Source organism: Puntigrus tetrazona, chromosome 18 (assembly GCF_018831695.1).
Source record: "Puntigrus tetrazona isolate hp1 chromosome 18, ASM1883169v1, whole genome shotgun sequence".
NCBI classification, from domain to species: Eukaryota; Metazoa; Chordata; class Actinopteri; order Cypriniformes; family Cyprinidae; genus Puntigrus; species Puntigrus tetrazona.
Genome location: NC_056716.1, coordinates 16,014,789 through 16,029,788, shown reverse-complemented (window position 1 = coordinate 16,029,788; position 15,000 = coordinate 16,014,789). Strand labels below are relative to the sequence as shown.

Below are 15,000 nucleotides of genomic sequence, written 5' to 3'. Positions count from 1 at the left end.
TCATCATTTACACTGTTCTTTCCTAAAGAATCAAAGACACCAGGCTCATTAAAAGCACTTAAAGGACAAATTGAGTTTCAGGTTTTTCAGTGTTTATTGTGAATGTGAAGAAAGGCTTTTAACCTTTTCTGGACGAGAGCATTCTTTTGTTTAGCTTCTAGGCCAATCAAGAGCACCTTCACCAACAGGTAGATCTTCAAGATGCTTCAAAATGAACCGTAAAATACGAAATGCTATAGAAATAAAGGGAAAAATGAAACTACAGTGACTTCCACTAATGTACGACTTTGGTAAATATGAGAAAAGGCGGCTGTGAAAATAAACCTGCATTGTTTATCCATTTGATCTTTCTTTAAAAACCCCTATCTTTGGAGTCAATCGGCTGGAATGGGGAGAAAGTGTTTGAGCAAATAAATGAAAACTATGGTAAACATAATTTGATCACATTTAAGCATCACAACATGATAATACACTATATGAAAATTGGAAATTGACATTTGCAAGAAGTTAAAAGTTAAAGTGGCTTTAACAAGGTTACTAAAATATTGGTGTTTTTAACGATTCATTGAAGTTAATGTTAAGTACAGGGGAATATGATACTAATCAATTTAAAATACACTTAAATATGACACTTTAAGCCTTTATGTATAATGCATTATAAAGCTATTCATACTGAATGTAGCGATGCATTATATATTTTCATAAACAATTGTAGCCATTGATAACATGCAGTATAATATTTTAAGGGCTGTCTGTCATGAACTAATAAGAGTTGTACTGCATTATAGATGTAGTTGAAATTGTTCTCATGCAATATAGGTGCACCGAAAAGCATAATTAATGCATTGAAAAGTATTTTATAATGCTTCATTTATTAATTTTATAAAATGTCACCATATATTAAACAATATATTGTGTATTTCCATAAAGCACACACTAATAACACCGAAGGACAGAAATCAAACCGTTTCATGTCACTACCATGTTATAACCATGTTATTACCGACTGGGGTGCAATTTGGTTCTTCTTTCAGCATAGTTTGATATATATTTATCTATATTTTAACTTGGCTGTGTTTCTAAGCGTGAACATCTTTGTGATTAATAATACAACTTTATAAATTAACAACCTCATCCTGAGTGACAGTGATAAATTAAAAACCAAGGTATTGTTCATCACCCTAACACAAACAAAAACAACACCAAAGGAAACCACTGGCACGTTAATAACACTGCGGTTCAACGCATGTAATAATGGCCATGGGTTCTTTTGACTCTAATTTATCTTCAGCAGACAGAAACACGACAGCAGCGTGGAGTGGACTTGAGTTTCTTCATTCTCTCGACTCTTCCCAGTGACCGCTCCTGTCCCTGATTTAACTCCGCAGAGCCGGTTAATTAAAAACAGCACAGAGCGAGTCGCTGTACTCTGGGAGTTAGGAAAGAGACGTCGCTGTCACTTAAGCCCCCGACCGCGCCGATTTATTAATGAAACAAGCGACAAATCCCTTCATTCTGCTTCCTGCGCATCTTCTCCCCGTCGTGCTCCAAAACAAACAGCGCACACAAACAAAGCTCCTCCGGAGGCCGGATGGATACGAGAAACTGGAAGCAAACGCACTTGTGATTCATTCGGCATCGGATGCTTTCAGCGCTTGACAGGCGAGCGACCCGAGCTGTCTGCGGCCGGAATAAAGCCGGCGGTTTGTTGACTGCGCTGTCAGACGCTTTACGAGCAGATGAACGCACTCGTTTATGAACTCGCCCTCGGTTCAGACTCCTGAGCAACTCCTAGATGAAGCATTAACCCTTAAATGCATGCCTCGGGCCTTTGGAGACTACCCTCTCCTTCCTTTCCTCCAACCCTTCAGTCACAGGTTCTTTAAAGAACCACCTCTTTCTTAGCTTATCATTCTCTGAAGAAACAAACAGAAACAGAAAGGTTCTTCAGATGTTCAAGGTTTCTTAGGAACCTATAAAAGGTTCTTTTATGGCATCGTGGAGCACCTTCGTTTTTATATTCTTCGATACGTTTATTATCATGTAGTCATTTACCAGAAGCTTTATCCAAAGCGAGGAAAATGGAAGCAATCAAAACCAACAAAAGAGCAATTGCTATAACAAGTCTCAGTTAGCTTCACGCAGTATATACGTAGCGAGGGTTTTTATTTATTTTTCACTGCATAATGAATACATAGAAAATAGATATAATAAAAAATTTAATGTTTTTAATGTTTTAATAAATTTAATGTTTATTTTTTGACATTTTCATTAATTTTTTTACATTATATATATATATATATATATATATATATATATATATATATATATATATATATATATAATTTAATTTAATTTAATTTAATTTTTTTCTCGAGGTAGAGCCCTTTATGTTATCATGTAAATGTGCTTTTTTTTTTCATATTTTTGCATCTTTATTCCTCAAGGTGGCGCTGTTTGATGCACATCGTTGATGAGATGTTTCCTTCATAATAACCACAGACATAAAACAAAACATTATCATCAGACGCCAGCGATGAAAAATATTGATTTTGAAGTGACCGCATGTCATGGTTTCGAGAATACGGTTGAGATACGGCTGCACCGTAGAAGTGAGCTCCAGCGAGGATAAAATCACCTGCGCAGATCCAACTCTTCAAAAGGTACAGAAGAGTGATTCGTTGTATTCTTCTGTAATTGTTCTTAACGTATCAAGAGTCGGAGATCTGGGTGTGAAGCGTTCGTGTGTTTCAGGGTCAAGCAGGTATCTGGAGTAGCGCTCGTGTTGATGTGATGGAGGCTGACGGAGCTGATCTAGCGAGGTCAGCCTCTTCGACGGCTCGTATAATAAGTTTCTCGGCGGAAGGCCTGCCAGCAGCCTGATTAAAGAGCTGCTTCTCATTGGGTGCCGCGGATTAGCGTGTAATTGTTTTGGGAGAGCGTGGTGTCTGTGGAAGGCAGGAGTGAATTCACAGCCACCCAGATAAGATGAAGAGGAGCACAAAACCTGGCTCAAGAGTCAATTTTATTAAACTGAGATTCATGCATCGCCTTAAAGCCCAAAAAAGACAATCTTTCCATTGATGCATGCTGTATAGAGATGCAACTATCTGAGGGAGCAAAAAAAAAGAGCTGCTGATGTCCAGAGTCATGTATCCGCTCTCCTGCTCCGGAGCTGAACTGAAAAAGCTGTAATGCTCCTCACGTTAAGCCAGAAAGCCGTTCTGTTGATAATGCGGCGTATTGCGAGGATTAGTGCGTTTTACAGCCTTGGCAAAATCCCTCACGCTAAATGAGTGTGTTGGTAAACAGCGGCGCTCGAGGAGGTGATGTTTTGTCTTCATTTCAGGGTGTTTTCACACTTCGCTTGTTTCAGGGCTCTGGCGAGAGTTTTGGCTCAGGCTCGAATGTGAAAACTCAAAATGAATAGAAAGCGAAGGAGGCTCAACGGAAGACTGCATGCTCTTGTACGTATTAAAACACATATTTAATGAGCTTTAAAGGAAACTGGAAAAGGGACATGAACTCAGACGGTGTTAAAAAGTGGCCACGATGTGCTTTTGATACATATTTCACTCAGTTTTATGCTTGTATAGTATATTAAATCAAATTCAAGCATTGAAGCGTGCTACATGACTCTTTTAAAGTCAGGTCTATATATATATAGATATATATAACACTTCTATATATGAACAAGTTTCCATTATTTATAGCTTGACCAAAACATATTCAAGTTTCCATTATATTTATATATATATATATATATATTATATATATTATATATATATATATATATATATATATATATATATATATATATATATATATATATGCTTAAATCTAAATAAATAAATAAATAAATAAATAAAAAAAAAAAAATAAAATAAAAAAACATATATATATATACTGTATATATTTATATGTGAAAAATAAAATCATTTTTACACTTTATTAAATTAAATTAAATTAAATTAAAAACTCAGTGCATCAAAACACAGAGATCTTGCATTTTGTTCTTTTAAAACCGAAGTGTGAAAAACAAATGTAGGAACAGCGGATCACGAGGACTCGAGATCGTTTGCCGTTACTCTCAAAAAGACATGATTTTATGATTGCAAAGGTGCAACAACACCAATTACGACGGCAATTACACGCGGCTCCTTTGACAGGCGCTCTTCTGCTCTCTCTCACAGCTCATCTGACCAAATTACAACCAATGAGGAACCCACTGTCACCAAATAATAGCCAATTCCATAAAAGTGGCAGAAGTGCGAAGTGCTGCAATATCACAAGCAGCAGCCTCAGATTAATATTGACACACACACACTCACACACACACACACACTCACACACACACGCACACACACACACACACACTCACACACACACACACACACACACACACGCACACACACGCACACACACACGCACACACACTCACACACACACACAGCTTTGAACTTTGGCTGAGCTGCTCAATCTGCCACGGCTGGAGCTCATGAGCTGCTCTCACACACAGTGTCTGTTCGCTGTCCTTTCCTTGAACCGCCAGCAAAATCGGGGGAACGGAGCGCGCAAAAAAAAGCTGCCTCGATTTCCCACAATCCCCCTGGGCAGATCTCAGGCAGGCAGGCCGGTTTATCTCATGCTCCAGATTTGAAAGCAGAGCCGCTGAAGGCCGGGTTCATCCGTGAACAGCACCGCAGACGCCTTTCATTTCACACTTTCATCGCACACCTAATTAAGACGTCAGGACAGAGAAAAAAGGCCATTTAGACACGACCGGGCTTCGGGGCGGACGGAGAAGTGCGAAGCGTTTCCACCGGAAGACAAATCCAGCATGAAATATTAACGGTCCGGGGTCTGAGGCACTGAAGAGACGGGACTGACGAGGTTAGCGCTAATATTATCTGACGGCGCTGAAGTCTCATAAAACAGCATCAAACATTCATGCAGACTCAATAACAGCCACAACCCACTCCTCGGCGCTCTAATGAACCCAGATCAGGAGAAAGTGCATGTGTGTGTAAAAGACGGGGGTGTGAGGTAATTATACGGTGGGAGCGCGGTGAAGTGTGTTGCCTACGCCTCGAGCGCAATTACAAAAGTCAAGCGCCTTTTCCTGCTGCATCCGAGCACCGCCATCTGTGACGAAACAGGAAGCAGATTTCTGAGGTTAAGACTTTTCTTAATTCTAGTCTCCCTGAAACGCATTTCTCACGAACACATGACGCATTCGACGGCGTGCGCTTTATTTTATTTGAGACGCAATCAGCTGAAAACAAACCTGCTTTCTTTAAATGAACTATGAAAACGTGCCACGACAACCCGATCACTTTTGATCAAGTCTGTGAAGGTGAAATTAATCTGAGGCCGTTCTGATGGACTGTTTTTACAGTAATAACACGGTTCACAAGTTCCTGATCAGATCGGCGTTTTATGTTTAACCTCTTTTGCTTCATTATTAAATGAACGGAGCTGGAATATGAAAATAGGACACACATTCTGGAAGCATGTTCTCAGCTTCTGATGATCGTCAGGAACTCCTCCGGTGTAATTAACAGCAGTGTTTTCCTCAGCTCCCGCAGGCTGTTATAATCAGAGTCAGAAGTGTGCACACGGAGTTCAGGACTAGCTGTTGCATTTTTAATGTTTTTAAATAGTCATTTATTTAAGAATCCGTCTCCTAATCGGAGCTCTCTCTAGAGGAAACCTGTCTGCTCTAACTATAGAATGAAATAAAGTGGTGTTTCTTGAAGGATGTGCTGACTCTAGTGCACTAGTGCACAACTCTAGCATCAGTTATGTGTCAAATACGTATACAGTGTTTTGTTGCAACTCTTAATATTTAAAACAAACCCATTAATTTCATGAAACATCTTACTTTTGGGGATTTAAGACAAGTTGGAGGTGAAGAGCTTATTAAAGATGATGCCCTAGAAGTTATTGTTATTATTATTATTAGTGTATTCATCTTATAAAGTGATCGTGCGTCTTCAGAAGACTTGCATTAAAATGTTTATTCATATGGGTTGACTTTATGACCTTTTTGGTCATGTGGGCTTTTAATACGGAGACAGAGGTAAATTTTAACTTAAAATATATTCATTTGTTTTTGGAAGAAGTCATACGGGCTGGGATCACGAAATGATTTTTTTGTTAAAACAACCTTAACTTTATTCTTTATCCACCAGAAATCTGGCATCAGGTGTGTGTGTGTGTGTGATTTTTTTTTTTGAAAACTGTGTTCAAATGCGTGTGTGTGTGTGTGTGTGTGTGTGTGAGGTCATAATGCATGTGTGTGTGTGTGAAGATAAGCCCTCTGGCATTTCTGTCTCTGAAGTGATGTCTTTGAGCTCCAAGAAAGCTCCATGAGGTCGTGTGTGTGTGTCTGTCTGTGTGAGTGAGTGTGTGTGTGTGTGTGTGTGTGTCTGTCTGTGTGAGTGAGTGTGTGTGTGTGTGTCTGTCTGTCTGTCTGTGTGAGTGAGTGTGTGTGTGTGTGTGTGTGTGTGTGTGTGTGTGTGTGTGTGTCTGTCTGTCTGTCTGTCTGTCTGTCTGTCTGTCTGTCTGTCTGTCTGTCTGTCTGTCTGTCTGTGTGTGTGTGTGTGTGTGTGTGTGTGTCTGTCTGTCTGTCTGTGTGTGTGTGTGTGTGTGCGTGCGTGCGTGCGTGTGTGTGTGTGTGTGAGAGATCATGACTGAAGACTGTTATCACACCACAGCAGCAGCAGCGTCTGTCATCCAGGACTGTGTGGAGTCAGACACATTCTCTCAGTCCTGCATCAATAACACACAGACCGAAGCGTCCGAGGTCCGGTTTTAGACTTCATACACGCTTGCATGCAGGCAGTGACGGCATTTTTATACACAAACTGTGTCACATTTCTCGTCGGTGCTTGTAATGATGGGAGCGTCTTTCTCACACACTTTTAAATCCACATCTCTACCGCTTTAACACATCGCATGCAGTCTGTTCAGTTATTCAGCCAAACACCAAAAACTTTGTTTTTCGATTTTCGCCGAAAATTCCCACAATTCCCACTCTTTGTTCTGCAATCCTTGCGGTGTCGTTACGGTAATTTGCTCTGCTTCTGATTTTCTAGAACGCTCGTTTTCCCTCGGCACGTGAACGAAACCACGTCATCAACTATCAATCGTCATTATCACGAGGAGACAAAATTTGACATCGTGAGGAGAACTTTAGCAAACGATAAGATATCGGCATCCCCAGTCTGACGGAGCAGAGACACATTCCTACAAATCTGGTAAAGAAACAAACTCATCTGCATCAAAATATCATGTTTAAACCAATGCATTACTCTTCATCTCCATGCATTTATTCTTGAAACGTACAAACGCTTTCCGAAGTTTCACAGCAATCGTTCCTTACACAACAGCTGCCCTTATATTTCAGGAAGGAGGTCGTTATATCTGTGAGATCAAAGAGTAAGTAGTGCAGTTTTTAGAGTGTAAGAGACAAATGAGTTTTCTCTGTGTGCATTTTGGTTTCCCCTTCTAAGTTTATCTTTACACACACACACACACACACACACACACACACACTCATTCTTCAGTGCGGTCATCAGTCACTCCGTGTCTATACACTGGTGTGTGAGGAGTCAGCAGCAGATAACCAGATGACTAATTAGGTGACACACAAGTGCACAACCCTGCAGTGACCTACAGAGCACATATCAGCCTCCAGCTGAAAGCAGCGCATTGATAAACGCATGAGCGACACACACACACACACACATTAATGAATGAAGCCGGCGGTAAATAAATATCGGGAGCTGTACGCATTGCAGTGAATCAAATGCACTGCAGCTCAGCACAAGCTGATTTTAATGTTGTGCGTTTCGTCGGAGAAAACGAAGATTGATGAAACAGAAACATACATCCGCCGCAGCGCTCGGTAATAACTAAAGCACTCGTTTACGCTAAGTGCAATATTTCACCTCAACTTCACAACCAACTGCATTCATCCTAATCAAGCGTTTGCATTTTAAAGCTGACAGACGAACGCCGTATGTAAATAAGAGTAATCCTGGCACGCAAAAATGGCAGCACTAGAAACGCGAGCTGCGAATATTACATTATTCATGTAATAACGTAAACTAGCCAAATGCAAATACTATGTAAAACTCTCCTGACCCAGAAACCTCTCCCTTAAAGAAAGAGTTCACCCAAGAATAAGAACGTGCCGAAAACTTCATCACGTCATTAGAATACATTTGAAGAAACACGTCGTCGCATCACTTGATCACCAATGGATGTGAATGGGTGCCGTCAGAATGAGAACGAAACCGATCCATCATTAAGAACTTTCTGACAAAAATATGAGTCTATGATACATAATGATAATGACAATGTTTTATCAGACTCTCATTCTGACGGCACACCCATTCACTTCCATTGCTGAGACACTGACGCAGAGACACAACTCTGAGAAAGTAACCCAGATAGCCTGAGGAAGAGCTCATTTCCACTTTAAGCACTGAACGCACAAAGCCTCCATTTATGAAAAGCCCTTAATGAGAGTTTCTCTCATGTGGTGACCTCTGGGTGACCTTTAACCTCTGGAAGCAAGCCTTAAGGCGGGCTCCAGACCGCTTAGCAGACATCTTGAGGGGGTTCTGCTGTGACTGACGTGCTTTGAAGATTAGTTCCCGAGCATGTTTCTGTAGGTAAAGAAGCGAGTGTTAAGGGTCCGTGGGAAGGTTATTCTGAGAGATCTGGTGGCAAGCCAGAGGACTAGTGACTGATTTCCATTTCTCTGCTTTCTGACGGCAAGCAACGTCAAAGCAAGCTTTATCTGCACTGCAGCGGATTGCTGAGAGGTAGAAGCCGTCGGAAAAAACTAGGACAAAGACATGTGGAAAATAATAAAGTCTTTGGAAGCTGCGTCTGTCTGACTGACAACAAAGAGCTGCTCTCAGAGGAGGAGATGATCGGCAGAAAGAACAGAGGAAAGCGTTTATCACCGTCACGCATCGAAATTAATCACACGTTAATGCATAAAACACAAGAATATTTCACAACAAATCAGCTAATTCATCTACTTTCCTAGAGAAATTAATTTATAGTAGTGCATTCCTTTACTCTCTTTGAAAACATATATATATATATATACACACGTGTTAGAAATTGAAGGAAATTATGCCACTGCTTTTATGCAATTATGCTTTTAATCACAATAGTTGTTTCTTACCTTGTGACCAGTACATTTGGTTTCATTTTAAATGTTAAAAGTGACGTGTTTTTATTGATTATTTTTTCTTGATTATACAACTTTCCTAACTTTCCTAATGTCACATTTAAATTTCTTTCTTTTTCATTAAACTTCTCCTGAAAGTCTGTCATGTTTTCAGTGGTGTTTCTGGTAATATAATAAAGGTGTGCGCTCTGTATATTCATCATGTACATACAATTCAAATCTCGTCTACTGTATATAACACTTTTTCCTAAATATATACATGCATGTGTGTATATATTTAAATATGCACAGCACGCACGCCTATGTTATATAAACTAAATAATCACGATTAATCATTTGACCGCACTAATTCTTTTTTATTTGAAGAGGAAGAGAAAGCTCCCTGAATCTGGCAGACAGAGAGGAGCTGCAGTACCTGTGGAGGATCTAGAGATGTGTCCATCTCTCCTGGACGCCTCGGCTCGGCCCGTGTCCTCATCACTAATGCAGTCATAACAGAGCAGCGCTGCTCACACACACACACACACACACACACACACACACACACAGGACAAGACAACAAGGAAAAGGAAAGGAACACCTTTCAAGAACTGATGCACTGCTGGTTATTTTATTTGTCAAAAAAACAAATAATCGTTTAGTTACACTTGAGTTAGTCCCTGAGGCAAATTCTGACACACACACACACACACACACACACTCCAGATCCGTCCACAGATGAGCGTCTGCAGTCCCCCGGAGAGGAAAGGCACAGTTCAACCAAAAATGATCATCCAGTCATCATTTACTCATCCTCCTGTTCTTCAGAGCGCTCTTATAGTTAATGCTGGTGACCAAACAGCTGACGGTAGCCATTGACTTACACACTTTAGTCCTCTTTAGACATTCTGCTATCAGTAAGAAACAGCTGCATGTCATCTCAACCTTCCACAACATACTACATCCTGACTATCAGAAACTTCTTCTAACCCTACACATACCCCAGCAGACTGCTCTCAGAGTTAGTAGACATGGAGTTAGAAATGCTCTTATAGTCAGTAATGACTCAAATTAACTCGCAGCTGTTTGGTTGCCAGCGTTCTTCTTTTGTGTGAATCAGCTCGTTCATACAGGATCGGAACGACTTGAGGGTTTGTAAATGATGACAAAGTTTTCATTTCTTTCTTGAAACTGAGAGAGAGAGAGAGAGAGAGAGAGAGGAGATACCATGAGGAGAAAACCTCCCAGCATTCCCAGCAACAGACGGATACAGCAACGGCTGAGATATTAAAATGAGCCTGTTTATACATTCGTGTTGATTTGCAAGGAAAATGAACTCCAGTGAAACGTGAGACCTCCACCAACGAGAAACTATTGATTAGCAACCAGATCAGAAAAGAGAAAAAGCCCTGATTTATTTAAACGATGCTGCAGTCACTCCAGACTCATTTCTACAGACTCTAAAATGCAAAAGCTTCAAAAGCCTTGGTTAATGATTTTCCAAAATGTCATACTTATCAAATCAAATTCAAAAAAAATACATACATATACATACTTTCACCAAATGCATTTGATAAATAGCAAAGACCTTTATTTAAACGATGCTGCAGTCACTCCAGACTCATTTCTACAGACTCTCAGCTTTTTAAAACAATATACAAACAAAATACTAAAACACACGATCAATTCCACTCTGCAGTAATGCAGATTTAGGGCTGGCTTGTTTTAACACCTCCTGTCAATCAGGATCAATCACAAGATAAACTCCGTAGGTCAGAGTTCACGTGAGCATGTGACTGGAATATTTTACTAAATATCTTGCGACAAAGCGCCGTGCAGGGGAATCATTTTGACCAGTTTATTCATATGAATCTTCACTAAAACGAAGCTCTACGAAAAAGAAAATCGTAGTTTCAGAGACCGTTCAGCAACTAGATTAGTAGCACCACTAGTTTAGTTAGTACCTCCCCAACATCCCCCATCACCAGCAGCAGAACCGGGCGCAGGACTAGTTATGCTTCTGAGTGTAATCTCACACACACACACACACACACACACACACACACACACACACACACACTCACGGACAGAAGGAAGCGAGCCGAACCTGCGAAGGCTTTGGAGATGCGGTCTTTCTTCCACTCCCAGGGCTGGTCGTACTCCTCCGGCGGCCTCTCGTCGTCCTGCGGCAGCCGGCTCTCTCGGGAACACACGCCTGCGTCCGGATCTCCTCCGTTCTCCTCCGGCTCGTACGGCGTGTCATACAGAGGCAGCTGCCGGACCGGACCGTCTTTAGGAGCGCGGCCGCCTCGGATCTCTGACAGACCAAGAGAGCAGAGCGCTGCGTTATAGACCACTACTAGAAAATGAAAATCATCTTTAAAGTTGTCCAAGTGGAGCTCTTATCAATGCATGAAGGGAAACGTGATCATTTTGAGCCATACGATCTTATTGGCTGTTGCTACAGATGTACGTGGTTTTTACTCAAAGCGACCTACAATAAAGGAATACGAGCCATTCGTCACAGAGCAACGACGACAGGTTCATCTGAAAACTAGAACAGGAAACACAGATCCCAAAAGTTTAGTCTTTCAGCTGCAGGGCGTCCTTTCAGATGCTTTCATTACGCATTCGGGTTAAGGTTAAACGCTTGAATGCTTCGGTGAAAAAACAAGCCCAAATCACCTAAACACGCCGACTTTAATGATCAGAAGAAAGAGAACTGACCTGTGAATCTGCAGATGAGGAGCGAGGGATCAGACAGAGATCGGACTGTTTCAGCATAAAAGTGAGTGCTTTAGAGCCACAGCCCACTACTGCTTTGATAATCTGTCAACTATGTCTTTGATTAAATCACTGATCAATCGATTCATTGGAATTATTATGTGAATTATATTATGCGTCAAAAATAAGATGTAAGACACTTCATATAATCATTACATCCCAATACTGGCACACCTTAATAAAGTAAAACAAAAGCAATTCCTAAACATAACACAACTTTATTTATTCCCTTTTTGCCAGCATCGAGGTAAAGTAAAGCCCATTAGGTTTACACCCCATCTGAGCACACATTTAACATCTCATTCAAACAAATTGCATATTTGATTGATTGAAAGTCAGAATCACCCCACTCCGGCTCTTTAGTGAAGTTGAAGGAGCGTCTCTCTCCATCACGAAGAGCTTTTATGCAAAGCATGCCTTTTGAACATTTGCACAAAGAACAAGCCACCCAGCCCGGGCCGAGGGAACGCATTAAACAGCACACGCACCTGTCAGCAGACGCTCTTAAACCACACGTGTTTGTTCGAAGCTTAATACGGATGTTTAGGACGACCTGGATCATGCACTTCTCCCACAGAAGCTTGCTTCAGAGCTTTCACGTTCGCACAGCGCTCACTGATTATTATCATCATTAATTCTGACTAACCGCCGTTGCCGTTCGTTTAATGAACACCGGCCAGGCTCCAGACTCAGAGCTGTGTGATTGAAGATGCAGAAGAAGACGCAGCTCTGTCCTTGACCTCCAGGGGTCACTGGAAACTGGACATCCGTCACCTCCACCAGAACATCATGTCACCTCACTCTCTCTAAAGGGCCGAGCGTCTCTGTGGTTCTCCGGGGTGGCATGAAGCTGTTAGCGGGCGTTAACGGTACGGTATAATGCAGAGACGCTCGTGGAATGAAATATAACTCCGCAGCGCTGTATAATTGCCTCTCTGCTCGGGGGAGCTCTTGCAGAACAACGAGGAAAGTGTGGAGACTAGAGAGGGAGAGATCTTCATCAAAGGAGGCTGGCACTCTCAACTAGTCATGAAATCGTATTTTGACAATCACATCTTTCAGGACGAAACGGCAATTTTCGAAAATTGGGGGACTGAAACAATGGTGTTTTCATTAGTGTCTGAACTATTACATGAACTCAAACAGGGTCATGTCGGGATTGATTTTTAAACAGTGAAACAATATTCATATAGATCATTTTTATACACAGACATTATTAAGAGCACCTAAGATCCAACATACGTACATACACATACACATATATATATACATATATGTATATATATATATATAAATATATTTATATATGTATATATATATATATATATATATATATATATATAAATATATATATATGCATATATATATATAAAAATATATATATGCATATATATATATATATATATATATATATATATATATATATATATATATATATATATATATATATATATATATATATATATATATATTTATATAATATATATATAATATTTATATAATATATATAAATATATAAATATATATAAATGTATATAATATATAAAAAACACACATATATATATATATATATATATATATATATACATATATATATATATATATATATATATGTTTTTGTTTTTTGTTTTTTTATCACAGTTCTTCGTCCATATATTATAAAGACAAAGACTTTCAAGGTAAAATAAATAAATAATATTAATAATTGTTAAATTGATTGTTACATGACTTTGTCACTATATTATCTAGTCATTATATTTTTACTTACCATTATTATTTAATGCATGTTTGAATAAAGTTATTACAGCCACTGTTCATGTTTAAATAATAACAGCAAATGTTTAAACAACACACTGGAGCTGAAATATAATTAAAAAGTCATGTAAAAAGTATTTGAGCAAGTTTTTATGCGACTGCTGACTATTAAATAAATTGGATTATTGCATTGATTATTAAATTTCAGCACATTACTCTTAATGCATTGCTCAACATTTTTTTGCGCAGCTAGAAAGACTATAAAGACTTCCAAGACTCATAACTCGGAAGTCCTAAAAGGCCTTAACATGGCATTTCCATAGCTTGAGGTTAGAGAGGCTTGAATAACGGCTGGCCAGCGTGAACACACACACACACACACACACACACACACACACACACACACACACACACACACACACACACACACACACACACACGTTACTGTGGTCTGGAGAAATGGGTGTATCCGCCGGAGATCCTAACGATAATTACGGCTTCCAGCGGAACCCAATCCAGCCGAGGAGCTGTGGCCTTTCACCCGTCACGTCTGCAGCAGCTCAGGGATCAAAGGTCAAACGGAAACCCCACGTTCACACACACACACACACGCTGCAGCCCACCCACCATGGAAACACGCTTCCTCTCCAGGTGTGTGTGTGTGTGTGTGTGTGTGTGTGTCTGCTGATTTACAGTCACACACTGAGAGAATCAAAGCATGACCTTTATCTTTCCAGGAAAGTCTCCCCGAAGCCTCTCGCGCTGAAACGCTGCACATCAGTGTTATTTAACGCTCCTCTTATCAGAAACCTCTTTACATTCATAAACAAGATCCACAAAGAGACCGGCGTTACGAGTCGTGTTTCAGCTTCTTCAGACGAGCATCGCATTCATCCCTGTCTTATGAATCCGTTCATAAAAATATTCATTTGAATGATCCTTTCTGCTTCTCTTTCATCTGTGTGAAAGACAGATAGAACGACATAACCCTGAACGAGTGATAGAAAGAAAACATGAAATGAACAAAGGATGGGTGATAGAACAATAGATAGAAAGACAGAGGATGTATAACATAAATGACAGAATGAACTGATGATGAGCCAACAGCCCAGCAGAAGAATGATGTATTAATTGAGGGATGATGGAACGATAGAATGAATGATGGATGGAGAGAAGAAGAGAAGAAGTGAACAATGGAATAATAGATGGACAGTGTTTTCCTCCTCCGGCTCCGTCCCCGCAGACGACAAAACAAGATGTTTCTGGAA

At 40.1% G+C, this 15,000-nt stretch overlaps 1 protein-coding gene across 1 annotated transcript in view; it reads right to left on the bottom strand.

The window, feature by feature from the left end:
• The window catches only part of zgc:158464 (uncharacterized protein LOC791139 homolog), a gene marked incomplete at its 3' end in the record, with an annotated part of 83,007 nt that overhangs the window by 9,123 nt on the left and 58,884 nt on the right, over positions 1–15,000 (bottom strand). Inside the window, exon 3 of the mRNA XM_043264305.1 lies at positions 11,301–11,510. Within this exon, the coding sequence (XP_043120240.1) occupies positions 11,301–11,510 (210 nt within the window). The remainder of the gene's footprint in view (positions 1–11,300; positions 11,511–15,000) is intronic.